The 21,110-nt window shown below is 38.8% G+C and overlaps 1 protein-coding gene across 5 annotated transcripts in view; it reads right to left on the bottom strand.

Moving 5' to 3' along the window:
* TRAPPC8 (trafficking protein particle complex subunit 8) overlaps positions 1-16,986 on the bottom strand; it is a 50,041-nt gene extending 33,055 nt beyond the window's left edge. For 2 of the 5 annotated variants that reach the window (XM_062633502.1, XM_062633505.1), the window contains exons 1-7: positions 16,604-16,986; positions 9,681-9,875; positions 6,977-7,060; positions 4,107-4,196; positions 2,572-2,746; positions 1,809-1,962; positions 623-710 (exon numbers count right to left, since the gene is read on the bottom strand). In XM_062633502.1, the coding sequence (XP_062489486.1) occupies positions 623-710; positions 1,809-1,962; positions 2,572-2,746; positions 4,107-4,196; positions 6,977-7,060; positions 9,681-9,875; positions 16,604-16,760 (943 nt within the window). In that variant the 5' untranslated portion in view covers positions 16,761-16,986. The remainder of the gene's footprint in view (positions 1-622; positions 711-1,808; positions 1,963-2,571; positions 2,747-4,106; positions 4,197-6,976; positions 7,061-9,680; positions 9,876-16,603) is intronic. The other 3 variants (XM_062633503.1, XM_062633504.1, XM_062633506.1) reach the window with 3 other exon arrangements.
* Positions 16,987-21,110: the final 4,124 nt, after the last annotated feature.

Here is a 21,110-nt window from a genome sequence, read left to right as displayed (position 1 = left end):
TATCTGGCCCTAGTTAGCACTGAGTAAAGCTGAGTCGTGAAAGAAATCTTTGAAGGATTTTACTCATGAAATGTAAAGCTCAGTATGTAAAGTTCAAACAGCAGCTTGCAGACTACATCCAAGCTGTAAGGCCCTATTAAAAAAAAATGCCTTTTTAGGCAACTGCAGAGTCTCCTACATATGCTAGGTCTCACCATGCCTTTCAAATCAGGTATGAAGGGTCTGGGCCGAGTCAGGCCAGGCAGTGCGTGATACGTCACTTCTTCCCTATTCAATAGTGCTTCTCATCATTCACACTAACCACAACTTCTATTATGATGAAAATTAAACATTTAAACCTGTGTTATTTCATTGTCAGAGTTTGCAGACAATAAGCTTCATTGCACAAAAGATAAGCCCAATACATTAAGAGCCATCTCATTAAAAGTGTATCAACCAGTTACCACCAATCCAGCAGATCAGCACCACAGCATTTTTCTTTGAACACCAGGTTACACTATCTTTGAGCATTTAGAAAATTTACTTCAAAGTTCCCACAAAAATCACTTGATTACAGTCCAAGCCATGAGACCACTGTGTAAATGCTATCATACCAGTGTTTTGACAGAAGCTGTAAGTATACCTTCAATTTCATTGTCTAAGCCATCTGATATTAAGTGATCACTACTCTTGTTTGAAATGACAGTATAAGGACAGTCTTCATAACAATCCTGCCGGGGGAAAAGAAAAAAAGTTACAATTTTAAGAATACTAGAGCACATGCAAGAGTTGGTCAACAGTAGTTGTTAACTTTCAGAGCAGTTAACTGAATTATTACAAAAGCAGGTTTGCTTTTAAGTGGTTTGTAAGGCTTTAAAAAGTTGTACTACTGTAAAGAGCCAAGTTAAATTCACCAAATGAAGCAAGTATCTTCTGGCTTGCTCAGATAGCTTTACTATCAACTAAAGCAAGCAGCTCTTACATAGCCATGCCTACAGCAGTGAAAATATGCTCCCTAAAGCAATACCTGAAAAAGCTCATACAAAAAAATCACCTACGTCGGACAGTTGACATGGGACAGAAAAAAGAAAACAGTTTATGGCAGAACATTACTTAGTGGTCCTCTTAGCTTCAGAAGATAATGTTTTGACTTCCCAGTGCCAGCTAGATTTGGTAAAGAATTATAATTCCACAAACCAACCTTTTAATCAGAGACAGTTAAAACTGCAGGTCAGTCAAAAGCAAACTCAAGGAGGAATATTTTTGGTCCTGAAGCCAAAGACAGACATTTATGCCAAACTGAACTCAAGAGTTTGAGCTAACACACACACACATTTGCCATCTTAGCACATGACAGAACAGACCGGACTGCAGCAAGTTACCAGAAAACACACATACAGCTCCATAAAAAGCCACACTCTCAAAACTTCACTATTTAGTGAAGTACAGAAGATATGGGGGAAGAAGGGAGAGATTTAAGAATGAATTAATCAAAAAGAAGGTAAAAAGTTACTATGAATAGTATACTGCTGAGATTACTCGCTTTTGTCAGTGCATAAAACACAAGCCTCTTATTTCAGGACTCCTGTCAGTCTATTTTAGACAGACTAGCAGTTCAGCACTCCTTACTGTCAACTTAAGTAGCATGGAGGACAGCTCTTAGAGAGGACTCGTCTTATGCCCTCAGAAAAATTAACAGCTATGTTAGAAGTATCTTGACTGCCTATTAGCACATTCTGTAGAAACACACACATAATACTATTGCAAAGTTTAACACAATTAAGGCTTTCATATGCACCTTACAAATTGTTTTTAGAATACTGTAATACCTGGTTCTGGATAGTGTTTTTCTGAAGGTACTGACTCCAAGGATCTGGTATCTGTTCATCTGTTCCTCTATTAGACACCCGAGAATTTATTTTCAGCAAATAGCAACCCTGAGTTCCATACCTCTGCTTCATCTCTTCATAAATGGAGTCAGCCCTGAGGAAAAATAAAAAAATCAAAAAATCAAAAACCACACAATATTTGTCCTGTCTTGATATCAAACAATTCTATCCTAAGTATGTACTGCAACAAGCTATTTCAGACTATCATCCATGGGGATCAAAAGGAAAACTCTCCTGTTTTTAAAACACTCCTTTATGAAAGGGTAAAACTGAAAATCTTTGAGAATCAGTTTTGCTTCATCATTTCATAAATGGATACAGCTCTGAAAATTTACCCTACCTTGATATCAAAACAATTCTATTCTAACTGCATACTGCAACAAGCTATTTTAGACTATTATTCACAGGGATTAAAAGGAAAACTATCCTATTTTTAAAGCAGTCCTTTACGCAAGAGTGAAGTTGAGAATCTTTGAGAATGAGTGAGCTAGCAAAGAAAGCACCTGCCTCAAGAAGCTAAGACTAACTCTTTTCATTTTATATGAACACAAACAATAGATCCAAAAATAATGATATCTGCCTTGATAACAGCCAGCATACTAGTTACTGGATCCTACCATATGTCTAACCTCAACAGAATTTATAACACAAACATTTCAGTGAAAACTTTCATCTATAAGTTCAGTAAAGGTAGAAGACCCACCTTTGCTCTTCTCCTGTGCTTACATCATGCAATAACACATAGTATTTGAGCGTGTTTGGTATAAACCACTTGGGATATAAGTATTCAGTACTATGTTGAATTCGATGTTGTTCTTGAGACAGCTTCAGAAATTGCTCCACTGGCTCTGGTTCATTAGAGGAAACTACAAGCATACCTAAATTCATTGTTAAGGACATTTACCAAAAGAATCCAGGAAAAACCTCTGATCATATAATAAAATAGTGCATAAAATGAGACAGATGAGTACAATGTTTAAGCCTGTGAAACACACTTTCACAAAAGTCTGTGTAACTAGATTTTGGCCTTAGTCACTATAAAACAAACACTATTAAGCACTCCTTTAACTAATATCCGAACATGAGATGAAACAAGAGTCTGCACTGAATCCAAGCTTAAGCTGATACATAATAGCTAATAGTCCATCCAAGATTTTAGATATCGATCAACTGTTCACATATGAAACAGTAGCTGAAATTAACCTCCAATCTTCAACTTCCAATGAGAGTTGGGACTTTAAGGAATCACTTGAGAAATAATAACAGCTGGTATTTATAAACACAGTAATATCATCTGAGTAAAAAAAACAAGTGTTCAGATTTTTACCTCCCTGCAACTACACAATTATTAACGAGGAACATTCTGCTCTGGTACATATACTCACCAAACCAAAGACATTAATTCAGAGAACCCAGAAAGCAAGTTGTACTTTAAATGTCATGAAAATTTAGACATCGAAGGCCAGAATCAATATTTTGTCAAGTTAATTCTGCGCAAATGGTTCTCTGTAATGGCTACTAATATGCCTACCTGTTCCACCATACTGAAATGATAAAGTACAGTAAAGGGTTAAGAACAGAGCAGGTGTTATGAAATGTGCAGTGCTATAATTTTTGTAAAGCTAAACATCATGAAACAGTACATATTTTTATTTTCCCTGTAGACAAGTAAATAAGGCACAAGTCTTCATGGGGGGAGGTGGGGTAGGGAAGGAAAGTTAAAGCATTTAGGCATCTTTCCAGGCTCCTTTTCATCCAAAATAGCTCAAAGTTCATCGATTTTCCAAAACACCCTCCCCAGCCTCCCCTCTCCATCTGCTAGAAAAAGCTAGAAAAAGCAGCAGGTGCACCCCAAACAGATAAGCCTCTGTTGTACGTAAGGTAAAGTCAACAGATACCTTAAGATCTACAGCAGAAAGCATTTTAGGATGAGGAAGTTTAGTTTACAGGTATTAGGTTAGAGTTGAGTTTGGGACAAAAAAAAAAAAAAAGAAAAAAAACAACCAAACAAATAAAAAAAAATAAAAAGACCCACAAACCAAAAACATTTTGGTTTAAAAAAAAAGATTATCAAAAAGGAAACCCCTGACTTGCCTTATTAAATTAGCATGGACATAATGGGGGGAGATATATTTCAAATCTTATTGTCAAAAAGAGTTATTGCAAAATTTCAAAGCCTCCATTTCTACAGCCAGCTGTTACAGCCTTCACTAGAGAGCTCTAACACCCAAAGGATACAGGCAACATAGTGGTTTAAGAATTCATGATCTGATGCAGGCATGGACTGAAGAAAACACTCTCTGTAATTCTCAAACCAAGGAGTAGTAGCTGGAATACACAATAAGACAGGTCAAATTAGAATATTTGGCAACACTTCTATGTACTCTTCTATGAAAAGGAAATATGAAAGGCTTCACCTAAAAGCACAGCTTGTAAACTCTGACAAGGGCAGAGCAAAGAAGGGGAAACAGTTTAAGGAGAAAGCACCTAAAATATACACAAGTGGGAGAAACAGTAACACTCGAATAAAATCCTATAAAACTGAACTGTATCTTAAGTACCAACTTCCTCAATATAAGCTCACATGTATTCAGTCCTTGCTAGAGTAACTACCACCTCTTTAACACACACACACACTTCGGAAAGATAAAGAAAACCTAAAATTTCTTTGAAGATTCATTGGATTTGCCTCATTAGGGATGTAAAAATTGACTGAAAAGCAAACTTGATTTTAGAGTATGTAGAGGAATTAAGGATTGTTAAAATCCTAGCCTGCCATTCTGTCTAAAGCTTTTTACAAGTGTTGTGACTTGACAGTAGCCCCTTTCCTCTGCCCTGCTAAAATAGCACAGCTGGCAAAGCAGTGATCAAAAAAGCTGAAAGCTCCCATCTAAGATGAGCCATGCAATGCCTTACAATGTTAACCTGCCATGTTCAAATGCCCTCTTCCAATATGGACAAATTGAGAGGAACCAAGTATGCCTGGGACATTCAAAGAAATATGAACTTAAAAATCTTGTCTGTTTCTTTGCAATCCAACTTTCATTCAAGTAATGAAGTATTTTTTCTTTCAAGCCTGTTTTATGCCATCTCAATAATGCAATTCCTTCCCTCGAGTGGAAAAAAAAGACCCCAGAGCAAAATCAACCTGATTTGACACTGAAGTTAACTAGAATCCAGTGTAAACTCACCTGCAAACTAGACAACAACAATTTTTAAACAGAAAAAAATTGCATTGAGAAATCACGAAGATATTTTCTTTATATGGCCCCAAGAAACATATTTCTTGACTTAATTCATGTCAGAATTTCTAATGCCTTGTAAGCCCCCACTCCAATGGCCCCCTAACACACTATCTCAATTTCTTAACTGACTTCAGTAAATTGAGTTTCACTTTCACATTGCATTTTACCGCACATTAAGCTAACACATTTTGTTTAATCCTACATATTCAGGACTTCTTACATCAGCTTCATCCACACAGAAGTCAGATACAGTCACACTTCATAACTGAACTCAGCCTGGCAGTTAGGATATCTTACATTAAAAAAAAAGATCTATACATGGCAAACTTCTGGTTTTTGATTATAGCCTCTTTTGCAACTGCTCTCAGCATTCATCTAGGGTATAAAAAGCCCTTGGCTTTACCGAGTCCTACATGTAAATATGACAACTACTTAAATCAAGGAAAACAGCTTATTATTAAAAACAAACTATGAGAAAGTGACTCTCATACACATTTTTCACAAGTATAACCAAACCTTGTAGTAACTCAGATTCAAAACAATGATAAACTGCTTAAGGCCAAAATTCCAACCACATTTTAGTTTCAAGCTGTTTTCAGTTTTCTGTTTCTGTTTTACAGATGAACTACACCAAAAAATGCTTTTAAAAATCTAACACAGCTATAAACAGGGAACCACTACTTTGTTTTGTGGGATGGAGTTACTCCGCTCTTGTTTCTCTTTCAGCCTATTAAGAACCTTGAAAGGGGATACAGAGGCAACTGAATCCTCTCTACACAACCACAACACATGTAACAGTATTCACTCAAGAGCATTTATCGCACTTAAAATAATAAACATGCACCATATTCAAAATATTTTAAAAATTCATATTTCATAACACATTATTGTAGCGCACAGCAACACTGTCATTTAGGCACACAGACCTTATGTTTTGTTTTTTTCCACTAGTATATTTCCATTATACTAAACAAGCATAACTGAAGTATAATAGGAAACTTGTTGATATGTTCGGAAATTGCTAAGAAAAAAATCTGGTAAGTAATATTTATATATAACAGCTTTAGAATGAAAAGTCTACTTCATGAAGTTTTGTAGTTTTCAGCTACCTGACTGACAAAGATGAATTTCACAGATAAGAGTACTCTAGCACATTCAAAAAGGAGGGTATTTAGCAGCATCTGGACAGATATTATTGAAAGGACAGTTATTACTAACCAAAGGCATAAACTTTAATACCTAAAACTGAAAATCATAAAAATCTGGCTTATAGCCCATAACACAGAGCTTCACTCTAAGAAGACAGATCAAAAAACAATGCATTTTGGTAGCAGCAAGTCTTATAAACCAAGTGGAAATGTATTAGAAAGATTTTTTTTGTTTGTTGGGAAGAGTCATTCTCCAGAAAGAACGTCAATATAACAGAGGCACAGGTGCTCTAAGCGCAGTCAGCACTTAAATTCCAATTTGAAAAGCACTACTATAGCCTGAGAGGGAAGTTCTCTATAGAAGCAGGAAGTATTTACATTTGAAATACGTAACAGTGACGGAAAACAGTTCCATAAGATCAAACAAGACAGTGCTTTTACAGCATCAGGTCAGTTCCCACCACCACTCTGGACTTACTGATTGTATGGAAAGACCAAATGATTTAGATTAACAGCAGTAGAAATGTGACTAAAAGAAAAATTAAACAACCATCACCAACAATTTTTCATTTAGGGGGGAAAAAAATGGAGGAACACACATCTACGCCAAGAAGAGGGCTAAACGGTTGTAGCAGATGGTAAGGAAAGGTAGATGGGGCACATGGAAAAGGAATAAAGGGCAATTTGGCAAGTTGGCACCAACCACAAAAAATACCTGAATAAAACGTGGATGTGTTCAGTTCCATCAGTGTCTCTTTCCAATTATTGTACCAAGGAACACTAGCTTTAATTGAGCGATCTGATAGAAAAAACACGGTATTATTATACTAAAAACACACTGTTGGCTTTTACGCTCTGGTAGCATGAAGCAGAAAATCTATACCATGCAGGCCTATCAGGGACTGAAAATATTTGATTCCAGCTAACCTTAATCATGAACATTTCAGGATCCTCAACATTTGGCAGTGTACTTTAACAGAATTCAATACTAATTTCTGGTTCAGGCAGAACTCTGGGCTTGAATAAAAATGGAAATCTATAAAGTAGTCAATAATTAAGTTTATACTTAGATACTATTTTATTTCTCTAGTTGGAAGATACCATAAATAAAACAGTTGTTTCTAAGATTTCTCAGCCTGTAGTACCACACTTAAAATAACTGAAGATGTTAGGTGCCAAAAGTGGTTGTCCCACCATTCTCCCTTACCTACATCATATTCCTGCATTGCTGCATGCCAGCATTAGCATTATGCAGCCCTGAACAAACACAGGTTTTCAGATGGATCACTTCCCTGGCTATCTGAGAGAAAAAAACTTCAGTTTTTAGTGGAGTCACTTTTCCTCACTCTCTACATCCACCAGCAGATGGAAAAAGCAGGCACGGCTGTACATCAGCACCCCTTCAGCAACCAGCCAGGTCTCTCAGTCCAAGGATATGGAATTATGAGACTCTTATTAAACAAGTGTAATAAAGACAGATTACTAACAATGAAACCAATTCACTACAGTAGTTCTAAACCTTTTCTAAAAGGGAGCAGGTCATGTTCCCAGTGCTAGAAACACTCAGATGTGAGCTTCTTAAAGACTATGTCCTCCTTCAAAACCTTCAAATTAGACTGCACTTGATCATCGTTAAAGATTAAGGAAATATGTTTTAACACTGCTACCCTAGAAAATGAATTCACCAAAAGAGGAAATTAAAAAATAGAGTATTGCACGTTTCTATGCCAAAAGATTATGTTTTGTTGCCAGGAATGAATGCTTCCATTGGTTTTCAATAAAATGCTCTAACAAAGTTGAGAAAAGTAAGTTTCTTAGTAAACACTCATAGTTTTCCAAGTAGGAAAAAAAAAAAATTCTAGCCAAAAAGCTAGGGACTTCATGTCCTCCTACAATGTAATGGGATCCAAGTTTCATCATCAATAACACTGTACTGGTGTTTTGTGGTAAAGTCCTAAAACGGGTACCACAAAACTAGAAATTTGTTACGTGATTTTGTCATTCTCCATGATCTTACACATCTCTCCTTTCGTCACATAAGCATATAGCCAGTCCATATGGAAATAAAAATCTAATCATTGAGTGACAGAAGATAGTCAAGTATGACAATTTGCACATCTGAGGCTCCAGCAGCTAACAAGGAAAACAAAAGCAGTTACTTGCTTCTACAGCTACAAAGCACAGCTTGATATAGCCACTCTTTTTCTTCCCTTCTTCCAATACCTCACTTTTAAATTGAGATCATTAGAAATATTGTGGAAAAGTCTCTTCACTGAAACCATTCTGCTTTCTTAGGGTCTTCCAATCTCTAGAATTGAAGCAGACTTCCCCTCAAAAAAAATTCACAAAAAAAAAAAAGGCAATTCACCACTGTCACAGATAAACAAGGGCATGGAAACTGGAAAAAGGTGCAGTTTAAAATAGCCCTTAAAAATTAGAATTTCCAGGCTCAAGTCTTTTCCTTTACTATCAATATTTCACATCAAGTTGAGGATGTGCCTTATAAATTAGGTATCAAATATGCAGAACTATGCAATTTTTCATCAACATAAAATACAAACCAACATCATCAGTTACTAATTCTCTTGAAGTTTCATCATTTTTTTGCCAAATTCCTTACTGCATGCTGAAATTACTCATGTTTAAACAGGGCAATGCATACATGTTTGAATTAAGTATGTACTCAAAGGCTTTAATGGATTAAGGTCTTAGCTGGGAGGAGTTTTAATCTTCCCAGCTCTCAAGATCAGGTCTCATTTAGAATTATTCACAACACGTCATCCTTTGGAGATATAAAACCAACATGTTTAGTATATTCTAGCCATTTTGACAGTGAAATATAAAGCACTGAGATTCATGGAAAAAAAAAAAAAAACAAAACCAAGAAGGCAAGGAATCACACACCTTGCCTCAAAAACCTTTTTTCCCCCTTACACTTGCTATAACAACTTCATGAACTCTATGTATTAAGAACTAAGTAAAAATAAAAACAGGAGAAGTAAGCAGGACTGGCTTCAACATAAATCTGTACTTTGGTACCAACATTATAAATAAGCTCTGATATTTATTCAGCCAAGGGCAACAAGTCAGTATTACCAGTTTTGTAACAAGAAAACTTTTCATCTGATGTGCTATTAACACAGCCAAAGCATGAGTATTTTCTACATTAAAGTAATATGACTTAACACAAGTTCAGAAAATTACATTATGACACATTAAAAATTATTAAGTTTAACCACTCTTGTGGCATGATACAAAACCAAAACTATTTGATAACTCTGAAGTTTCAGTAAAAACAATGACTCAAAACTGATCAACTCTCAGAGCAATTTTAATACATGCCATGAAGTTGAAATCAAGGTTAGAAACCTTACAGTATATTCCAGATAAGTTATGAAAAATTCAATATTATTACATACCGCTTATGTTGAGATCATAATCCCCAGCTGTGATCACATTAGCTACCAATCCTTCAGCAGGCTGACTGACAGACACGACATCATTTAAAAGCTTTCGAATGGCAGCAGGTTGAGGTGGGTGAGTAATAATGTTGTTGACAGCAATCTTCAAATTTTTAATTATGTGAAGCTGATTATTAGGATCTCTCATGTGAACTGAAAAACAAAAAAAAAAAACAAAAAAAAATTGTTGAGGAATATAACAGAGTTAAAACAGTTACCATACATTAGAATTTCTCCAACAGGTTTTTTTTCTTTAAAAGTTACTTTCTTTACTAAACCCTCTATCATCAATTTTAGATCACAGTCCACAACACCTGAATATTAAAAACAGAGAGGGGGAGAAGGCAAGGACAAAAAATTTACTCATGTTCAACATTAAGCTCATCTAGGCAGACTGATGAAAACACAGCACAGTATCTTAGCTTGTAAGAATATTAACTCAGAATAACAATGTACTCAAAAATGCATGCTCTATACTGCTGCAGCCCCTTCATTGGGGAACGTACTCACGCAGAAAGCCTGTAGTAACCACATATGGATTTCACATAACATCTCATCTTCCCACAAGTCACCAGTTTCCGAGAAAAAACTCAGTACCCAACAGCATTCAAGAAACTTGACAAGGATAGCATAGGATTAGTTCACCCAAAATGAACATGACCAGTTTTAATTATCTTGATATATTATGTGTGATTATCTTATGTTTGTTTCAATTTTTTTTTGTTGTTATAAGAAATGGTTTTAGAACACCACTCTTCTCCAAACAGCATCACACAACTCTTTTATCTTACAACAATGTAGTTGAAGTTACATTTCTTGAGTGACAAGCTTTTGGTTAAAATTTATCAAAGTCAAGGTTGGTAACACCAGTATTTGTTCACTCCTAAATACTTGTTTAAAAATCAGAAAAAGCCTTACAAGTATTAAATACCTATTTCAGAATTAGGCATGAGAGTTTTGCCTATGAATACTCAACTGTTGCAAGCAGCCTCAAAAACAATCCCAACAATGCAGTGAAAGTGTCCATGGACCTGAAGTTTATAACAGAACTACAAGCAGCTGGCAAGCATCTAAGTTGCTACTGTGAAGATGCTGCTTTTTTAGAAGTGGACTGTTACCCATCAAGATAACACTCAAAAAAGGAAATATTCCTTATTAAGCTGAGCCTTGAAAAGGATGATACCAACCAATTTGCTAATTACCAATGTAATTAGCATACAGTAATTTACACTGTTTTGGCTTTGTGCTACTTATAAAAAGAAATTAAATATTTTTCTTCCATTAAGACCAACTTCCTGAAGAAAGCCATCACACAGAAAGTATCACCAAAAAGAGTCCCAAGCCCATGCAAAGGGGTCAATATCAATCCTAAAGGATAAAGCAGCAGCAAATCTAAGAAGATGATTAATGAACAATGGCATTTAACTGAAAGGTAAAGCTGAAATTCCACATAACTGAGACAGCTATAAGAAGGGGGCCTTTATTTTCTATGTTTAGAAAATACCACTGGCAAATTTCACTTTTTTCTTTAATAATATGAGATGGCTTTTGATCCCTAAGTCCCCAGTTTTGTTTCAGTGTTTTTGTTGTTTTTCATAAATATAGTCTCAGTCCCCTGAAGAGCAAAATATTATTAATCAGAAGAAAACTAAGGATTGTTTTTTTGGGGGGTTTTTTGTTGGTTTTTTTTTTTTTTTTTACACTTTTGTGTACTGCCCCACCTTTCTACTTAAGGCCTAGCTCTGCAATCTTTTCACTAAAAGAAGAGATTGCAGCCCAAAGTTATCTTACAACAGTTACATTTTACCATAAGCAATAATTGGAGCTTCACATGACTTGTAAATGCAGAGCTTCCTTTGTAGAATCTTTGTGAAACCTGCTGCCTCAAGACACAAAAAAAAAACAAAAAACATGCATGACATTTTCAGCAGATGTTACAATTTTAGGTCTGCTCTGACTTTTCATGTCATAGAATCAACTAGGTTGGAAAAGACCTTTAAGACCATCAAGTCCAACCTTCACTCCAGGTCTGCCAAGTCCATCACTAAGCTGTAACACTGAGGGCCTCATCTACATATTATCTGAACACTTTCAGGGACAGTGATTCCACCACTTCACTGGGAAGCCTGTTCCAACTCTTGATGACCTTTCTGGTGAAGAAAGGTTTCCCAATATCCAATCTAAACCTCCCATGGCACAGCTTGAGGCTGTTACCTCTTGTCCTATCAACCTGGTACTCAGGGGCGGGGGGAAGAGACCAGCCACCTCCTTTCTCTGTCCTCCTTTCAGGTAGTTGTAGAGAGCAAAAAGTAATATTTTCCCTATTTCAAACCACAAGCATCACCAAGCCATCCAGACTGCAAATGCAAGTGGGACAGACGGAGTATAGCTACCTAAGACACCTGGTGACAGCAGGTGTACAGCCCTTGACTCTTTTGCATTTTATTTTCACATATCCCTGTTTAGCATATAAAGGGCAGCACGAAGGAAAATGCATCTTCTCCTTACCTTGCAACCAACCACAAAATTTACACTGTGCAGGTCTTGGACTGAGTAGCCTGGAGAGCACTCCACACCTTTTACACAAGCCTTTTCAGAAGTTACAACTATGCAAGTCAGACAGATAACACTACATGTGTTTACAGTCCACCTTAGCTGTTAAAGCAGGTGCCTGTCACAGTTCAAGTCTGGACTGGTGTACTTCTGCCCTCCTCACTCACACATTCACTCCCAACCTTTAGCCAGCAGTGAAGCCCACGGAAAAACATAGTGAACCAGTTTAGAAAACTGATCCTGCCCAAAATGACCAGAAAACACATGTTTTTTTCAGCTGTAACTTTCAGATTCAAACGGTTCATCAATGCAGTCAAGGGCAATTGTGCTGGCTAAACTTAATTCATCCAGTTCAACCTTTCTGTCAGAAAGCTGAAGGGGAGGAACTGTTTTTCCATCCCATCATATAGGTACATTATCAACCCTACTATCACATGATTACTGAAAAGATCAAATGTAGACAAAGAGGGACAGACAAAAAAAAATTAAGAAGCCAATTTGCCTTTACCAGTGCAGCTCTAACAGTAAAACTCATCCTAGGTGTCTCTCCTAAAAATATAATAGCCGTAAGAATAAAGAGCAAACATTTCTGTACAGGACGTAGATGATATTTCTGGCACATGTGCGATGCTAAGGACATAAAGGACGTACCCAAAGCCCCACACAAAGCTTTCACTGCGAACCCACAAAACTCTTACCTGGAACCCTAATACAAAATTTCAATGGTTATACGTCTCCATCAAGCGTTTAGAAAGAATTTCAACAAAAGCAGAAGTAGTAACATACTTTAGAAGATCTTTCTCATCAGAAGCTGAAAATAATCAGTATTAGTTCACATAGTATTTTTTAAAGATTCTTAAGCCCTGGATGTTTTTTAAAGAAAATCTACCTTTACAATATATACATTTGTTAAATTAGGCATCAATTGTTACTAACAAACATAATACTTAAGAAGGACTTCCACTTTGAAAATAAATGTTAAGGTCTAAAATCCACAATATACTTTCGGTTTCCTTTATTAAAGAAGGACTGAATTTTGGGGAGGGCTTTGTTTTCCTCTAAAGTCAAGACTCAGAAGGACAGTAAAGTTGTTCTCTCAACTTTTTAACTTTTTCTCCTTCAGTAATAAAAGGAAACTTTCTTATGAAAGTGAAGAAGCTAAAAATTAAAGTATGGAGCACTCAGACGCTGCATTCAGGATTTCCTACCATCGCAATTTGCTATATTGTAAGGGCATTTTTGGCTACACCAACATCAACAAGTTGCTGATAGGCAAAAGTTGATGAGTAGGTTAATACCGATTAGTGTAGGGCCCGCCCCGTCTCCCATCTACATTATGTGTATTTATTGAGTTTGAAATCTTGAAATTCAATATAATCTGGTCTCCTTGGACTGAGCAACCACAAGAAGCATGTGGTTTAACACTACCTGAAGAATCAAGCAGCAGCCTGGGCCTTCACATCTCTGTTAACATGTGAAGGATGATCAACACATGCACAGTAGAGAACTTAGTTTCTGTGTCTCGGAACTGCTTCACACATAAACAGGATATTAATTTCATAACTGCACTGCTTCTCTAAGTGAGACTACCGATAAACATGCAGCCTTCAACAAGCTCATAAGCTATGTAAATCCTAAACTTCAGGAAAAAAAAAATCTACATTGTAACAGGACTAAAAATGCAAACCAGTGACCGAGCTCTTCAAATTATAGAAGAGTTCAGGAAGCAACACATGGATTTTACGAAGTTTTGCACAATTACAAGGGACAGCTTATTTCTAGAGAGATGAAATACTAAATCAACCCAATTTTACGTTATGAATTCAGTCAAATAGCCACTAAGTAAAGGCAGAAATATTACTAAAGAAGGACACCATTTCATGTTCTCTTAAGAAAGAGTTGTGCTTTCAAGTGAAACCATCAAAACAATCATAAGCAGTGAAACACGCAGTTGTGGAGACATGCATGTACACACATTCTGCTGTACCATGCTGATCATTAATCATGCCTCTCCTCCTCTTAACTGAATATGAAAAACACCACAAAAATTTTACTTCTAAGTCTGGCCAAACCTATTAAGGTGAAGCCATTTGAGAATTTATCCTACATTTCCACATCTTGTGCAGAGGATACAGTTAGCAGTGTCACTATACAATAGTATGTGCAGACTCCAACAAGTAGCTCCCCTGCCATAGAGCTCCACAAATTCTGAAGGCAGAGAAACTGCTTACTATTACACAAGCTCATGAGAAATTTCACTGCACTGAACTGCTCTTCTGCCCAAAGCAAATGCCTAGTACTGCTTTCCCTACACTCACATATGCTGGCTTTCACCACAAGAAGTTACATATAGCACAAAGTAACTTTTTTTCTATGAAGCTGGAAGAGGGAGTCACACTTCGAGTGAAGAACTGCAGTCAGGCTTGCAGCCTGTTGAATCAAAATAAAGAAAAGTAGTGAAAAACCCCACTGAACCAGCTTCAGCTTCTTGGTTCTCTGACCTTCAGGTCAGGTTTTGAACAGGATGGTTCAGACTGCCAAAGTCAGGCAGCCTACACAGAACAGCAAGGATGCTCCTTCTCGAAGATTCATTACAATAGCCACAGCTGCAAAATCAGGAAATTAAAACTGTATCCTGGGGACTTAGATGCAGTTCATGATGATGTTCACTTATACTACTCCATGACAGAGCCTGCAAAAGACCAATTACAGAAACATGAAAAACTACTACAAAATGATGAAAATCAAAGTGTGAAGCTTTCCTCCATTCCATGAGTTTTTGCAGTAACACAAAATCAAGTCCTGACAGTATCTCAAGTAATAAGCTGAAATTCCTATGTTATGTCAAGGGAGGGAGTCTAATCTTTAGCCACAACTAACTCCTCTATTAAAAGAGGATGATGACTACTTTGGTTTATAATCATACTACTGAGGTCTGCATTTACACAAGGAACACTAGGGATGATTCAGGTTCACAAGTTCCTTAACTGCCACAATAGTTGGAACAAAAATAGTCATAACAAGGCAACAACAGAATAAAGCATTCTTCAAAATAAATGCTGCATTTCAAATAGTCTGTCTGGTTTTGTTTGCTAGATAAATTTTGAAACCCTTTCACCAAAGAACCTAAAGAGATACTTAAGAAACTTCAGAACTCCAAGGACGTGAGCTTCTGTGCTTAGTATTTTTATCTCTGCTGCATTCTTACATAGCTCATGAGTGTTGCTAAAGACAAACATTTATAAACAAGTTATGGTTAGTAAGTTATTAAGACCTGCCAGAGAATTAAGGCAGATTTTTAACACATACTAGTTTTTAAGTTGATGCCTTTTTTTTAAACAACAATTCAAAGACCTCACTCAAGTGACAGTACAAGCTCCATTTACTTGCACTGTTTCCTCAACACATGACATGAAGAGACTCAAGTCTGAGCTAGGTGTCTATCAGAAACCAAGTCTGACAAGTGCCACTGCACCGCCATTCTGACAAGTAGTTCTATCCCAATGCTGTCGTGCACACTACTCTGATGAACAGTGACTTGGAAAGCATGTCTTAAACAAAAAAATATATATCCAGATAATTAGGTAAAGCATCACAGTAAAAGAACCCTACTGCACCTCTCAAGTGGTTAATTTCCAGTTTTGCTGCTACTTTACATAGTTATTTCACCTGTGCCACATAACGAGCTCAGCTCCCACCTTCTCTTTGCACAGGTCTTGCTTATAGAAACATCAACAAAAGAAGTATATACAGTGAAAGTACAAGTGAGAGAAAGCACAGACATGTAACTAAAATTACAATTAACGTTTCTGGAAGACAGACCATACTTTGGATGGCTGGGCACTTCACTAACAGCCTTACTATAAGTGTCAAACCCAAGATCTACAGCAAGAGTCAGGTACAAGTATTAGCCAGACAATAATAAAGTCATTTTAAAGCAAGAAAACATCCGTTTGTAAAAGCCAGATGTACAGACGCCTTTTTCTTCAGCCATGTGCTCCTTGATGTCTCCAGGAGAAGCCTAACTTCCAAGGTTCCACGGAGTACATATCGAGTAAAATTAAACGGACTTAATAGCTATCGGGGTCTTCAGCAAACGCATTAGCCACAGCTCCGAGTAACCCCCGACCGAGTGGCCCGGGGAAGGGGTCTCGCCTCCCGCCTCCGCTAGGCTCAGGCTCCCCGTGCCGCAGGACAGGAGGCGTGGCCGCGCCACCGGGCCGGCCGGGACCCCTCGCCCCTCAGGTGGCCGCCGGGCGGAAGGGAGCGGCACGGCTCCGCCTTCCCCTCCCCGTGTAAACAAGCCCCGCTCCGCTCCCGGCACCGACCTTCCGAGGTGAGGCGGCAGAAGGGCTTCACCAGTTCGGCGAAGCTCAGGTTGTTCTTGCGGGTGAGCCTCTCCGCCTCCTCGCTGCACAGCGCGGCCACCAAGGGCACGAACGAGTCCTGGATGAACTCCTGCACCGACTGCACGCACTGGGCCATTTCCGCAGCCGCCACCCGGGGAGCCGAGTCGGCCCCGCCACCTTCCTCTGCTCTTCTCCGCCCGGCCCCGCCGGCTCCCCCTCCCTCCCCCTGTCCGCCTGCCGGTGCCTCTCCGCGGCGCCGGCCGCCTACTCCGACCACCGACAGCTCAACAGCCAGCCAACGCCGCCATGTTGCGCCTTAACCGAGCCCCTCGGGTAGCACCCGCTCCCGGCGGTCCCCGCGCTCACTCATGTGATTGGCCGAAGGGGCGGGGCCGCGCCGGGGAGCGCACGGGCGGAAGCGGCCAAGAAGGGGGAGACGACGGTGGCCGGGTGGGGTTGTGGTTGTGTGTTTTCCTTCGCATCCCGGAAGGTGTTGGTGCGTTCCGTGGGGTTGGGTGTGGGGAGCCGCCTCCAGTGTCTGCTACCGGCTTGAGGTGTGCGGCTGCTGCTGCGCCGGGGGATCCCGCTGACTCCGGGGAGTGGGTTTGCGGCAGGCCGAGGGCTGGCGTTTGGCCTTTGCTGCCGGCAGCTGTGCTGCCCAGTAAACCCCGGTGGGGCTGGGCGCCGGGGCCGGCAAAAGTAAATAATTGTTTGGGGGTTCCTCTACCAGACCTGTCACTGCTCAGTTGGGATATGTCAAGCCTGCCAGTACCTAAAGGGGGCCTATAGGAAATCTGGAGAGGGACATTTCACAAGGGCATGGAGTGACAGGCCAATGGGGAATGGCTTTAAGCTGAAAGTAGATTTAAATTAGATATTATAAAGAAATTCTTAATTATAAGGGTATTGAGGCACTGGCACAGGTTGCCCAGAGAAGCTGTGGCTGCCCCATCCCTGGCAGTGTTCAAGGCCAGGCTGGATGGGGCTTGAAGCAACCTGGTCTAGTGGAAGGTGTCCCTGCCCACGGCAAGGGGTTGAAGCTGGATGAGTTTTAAGGTCCCTTCCAACCCAAAATCAGTCTGAGTCTTCCTTTATGCAAAAAATTAAAATAATGCAAAACAGCTTCATTTTGAAGATTCCCCTACTAAAGTATTTGTAACCTGAGTGAGGAAGTGACATGGAAGGGAGACTACAGTGATGATCAATGACAATTAAGAATGAGTAATTTTTAATACTTTCTTTACAAATACAGAGTGCTGTAGTGGGGTTGGGTTTTAACACTGCGTCAAGGGACAGCCCTTAATACAGGGCCCTTGTAAACATCACAAGAAAGCCCTTATGTCTTTGGAAATCAAGGCTTCAGAAGTCTATAATAGAGCATGATTTCAACAGCAGAGTTTGGAAATCATTAGCCAATTTCTGAGTATTAGGACTATCATCATCAGGAAGTTTTTACAAATTACTGAAGTGAGGCAGGTGAGTACGGGAGAGAGCTTATTCTAAGAGAAGACTTGAGATCACTCCTTCCTAAATGCAGATGTCAGGGGCAGAGACATTACTGCTTAGATTCAGTGGGAGATCACATTATTTTTCAGATGCATGATTTACAAAGGCATAAGAAGCTAAACCGCATTATTTCTTCCATTGCCAGAAGTACAGTTCAATTAGTGCAACTAATTTCCATCGTAAATCTTCATATGTAAGAACCTTAAAAAAAATATAGTAAATTTTTATAGTTGATATTACAGAATTAACACTAATTTATCCTAATTGAAAACTAAATAAAACTCAGAAAAATAATATCTAGTTGTCTTCCCTAACAAATTCCGCAATTTGGAGATTAGTGTTAACTTATTCATCTATATTAATTGGGCCAGCAGCTCCGTCTGTGAATGAAAAAAATTAGTTATTACTTCAATGTAAGGAAAAAAAACAATAGGCCATATAAATTGCTGTTTTTAAGGATTGACTCCTGTGAATGTAATCCAAAAGCTGGTAAATATTACAGGAAAAAATATTTTGGCTTTGATAGATTTTTAGAACAAGGTGAAGGCCAACATTCTGTACTTATGGTTTATCCACATTTGGAAGTTCCCCAGAGCTATTCCAAAATGTTCTCACAAATTTTATAAAGTATGACCTCCACATGTGCACTTTGGGGCAACAGTGCTTCTACCCCATTCCTCTTAATCTGTTATTTCTGAACAGTGCACTACATCTGCCACACAGTACGCTACATCTGGTAGGTTGAAGTGGATCAGAAGTCTGAATGCTGTTCATTCATGACTTGACATTAAAAATGACTTTAAAATTCTGACCATCATTATGCATTTCTGGCAGAGATTCAAATTTTTTATTCAAATTTCTGGCAGAGATTAAAATTTCATGTGGCTATTAGCAATCTTTGGTAGCCACTACAGAGTGAGAAATTGTTAATTTGTATTGTAAGTACATTGGGTTTTTTAATTAGAGCAGCTTTGCATTCTAAACTTACATCTCTTTGCTTAAAATTTATTCTCTGTGTGTGAAAACATGTTGTACACATTTTCTTTTTACCCAGTACTAGGGATTTTGGTCTCTCGTATGTTCTCTCCCAGTATGACACTGTTCAAAGGCCTGGTTCTGTCACACTGCTTTCCTGTAGCTCTGCTGGCTCATGGGGTGTGCTGTCCCATGACAAGGTAGTGTTTTCCCATGACTGGGAATCTTTAATGCAGCCTCTAACTTGCCTGCCCTTAGGAGGGATAAACACCACTGTAGCTCAGGGTATTGTATCCCAGATCTGTTGCTAAAAATGGTGTAGTCAAAGAGGATTCAAGTAGCTTTATTTACAAGGCAAAAGTCACATTAGAAGGAATATAATATATCATTGGGAATTACTTGTATCATTCCCAAGCCTGTCAATGTGTGCAGAAAATTTTGCTTTCAAAGTCTGACAGTGTACAAACAGATAGGACAGATAGTGTACAGGAGTCATGAATCCATGCTTTAACCATGTGAATTATTTAACTGAAAATACTGTATTTTACAGAGGAAGAGATGGATCAAACAAAACAGCAGGTGAACAGAAGTGGAACTGTAGTGTGGGTGAGACAGGGGAGGCCTAGTCAGAGGGAGTAGAGCAGTGAGAAAGTCTTCAGTAGACAAGTACAAAAACTCACTGAGACAGAAAAATATATCTACTGTTTCAATTAAAACCATGGCTGTAAAATTTGGAGGTAAAAGTGCTTAGCCATTATCCATTTGCTGCTGCCAAGCTTGCCTTTTCACTCCCTCAGGCTGGAATCTTCCTGATCTTTCAAGTTCTGTGATTCCTTTCTGCAGATCACTGAGCCAGAGAGCAGGAGCTTTCTGCTGAACTGAGCTACTGCTAAAGAAGTTTATCTGAAAGGCTTTTTCATTTTGCCTTTTTTTTTCTCCCACCTATTAATAAAATAATACTTGTGTTATTGTGCAGGTTTAAGATTAAAAGGAATATAGAATTGCATATGCTGCTATCTGAAATGCATGCTTTCACTTGCAGTTATTCAAATATGGAACATGTCTGTTCCTCTGTAAGACAGTTACAGGTTAAATCCTTGAAAGTTTACATCATGGACTCCCACCTCCCTGCAAACTTCAAGGGCACGTATGAGGTTTGCTCAGTTCAAGTGTCTGCAGAGTTACAGAAGTGATGCTTTGCCAGCAATTCACTCCAGCATAACTTGAAGTGAGATTTTAAGATTTAGCTGTAATCATGCAAGAAGCTACATGTGGAGGGGAGGGAAAGCTGGTTGTTCGAGAGTTTTTTAATAAAGAGTAGTGATACACGAACAAATCATTTAAAGTTAGGTACCAGTATAAATTGACAGTCAATTAGCTGTCATGTGGTAGCTTCTCCTGCTTAATTCATGACACTGATTTCTCAGATGTTGGATTTGCTTATGGCCTTCACAAGCCTCCTTACAATGTGATCTTCTGTTAGCTGTTCTGCACAAGCATCAGTGGTGTGGCAGATGAATTGCTGCTAGAGCAGGGCTGTGGTGGTCCCTGCATTCTGACATGCATGGGTAGCCCTGAGTTTCACTGCCTTCCATAGATCAGGAAAAGCTCATGAAATGCCCTTCTTCAGCTTGTAGAACAAACAAAAAACAGCACACAGAGACAGAAGAAAGAACATCCAGTGCTGAATCAACATACATTTCCCCACCACCACCACCACCAAAAAAAAAGGAAAATAACAATTCTGAAGGAAGATTTTACACAGCAAGGTAGTAAGAACTGTGTCAGCAGCCTGAAGTATGTACCAAGTCCATATATACCAAGTCCACAGTGGCTGGAACAAAGGTGATCCCATGAATCTCTTCAGCCACCGTATCACTGGCTGAAGCAGGACAGATCTGAAAATGCAAGGGCTAAACGGTAAGGTTTACCTAGCCATGCCTCTGGGCGGGTAATAAAGAGGAGTAGATGGCAGCAGATAATATCCAGCTCTTCTGAATCAGTG

This window comes from Pezoporus occidentalis, unplaced genomic scaffold, assembly GCF_034315485.1.
Source record: "Pezoporus occidentalis ecotype Australia unplaced genomic scaffold, CSIRO_AGI_Poc_V1 ctg4, whole genome shotgun sequence".
Classification (NCBI taxonomy): Eukaryota; Metazoa; Chordata; class Aves; order Psittaciformes; family Psittacidae; genus Pezoporus; species Pezoporus occidentalis.
The sequence above is the reverse complement of the archived record's forward strand: the minus strand, read 5'-3'. Positions and strand labels throughout refer to the sequence as shown.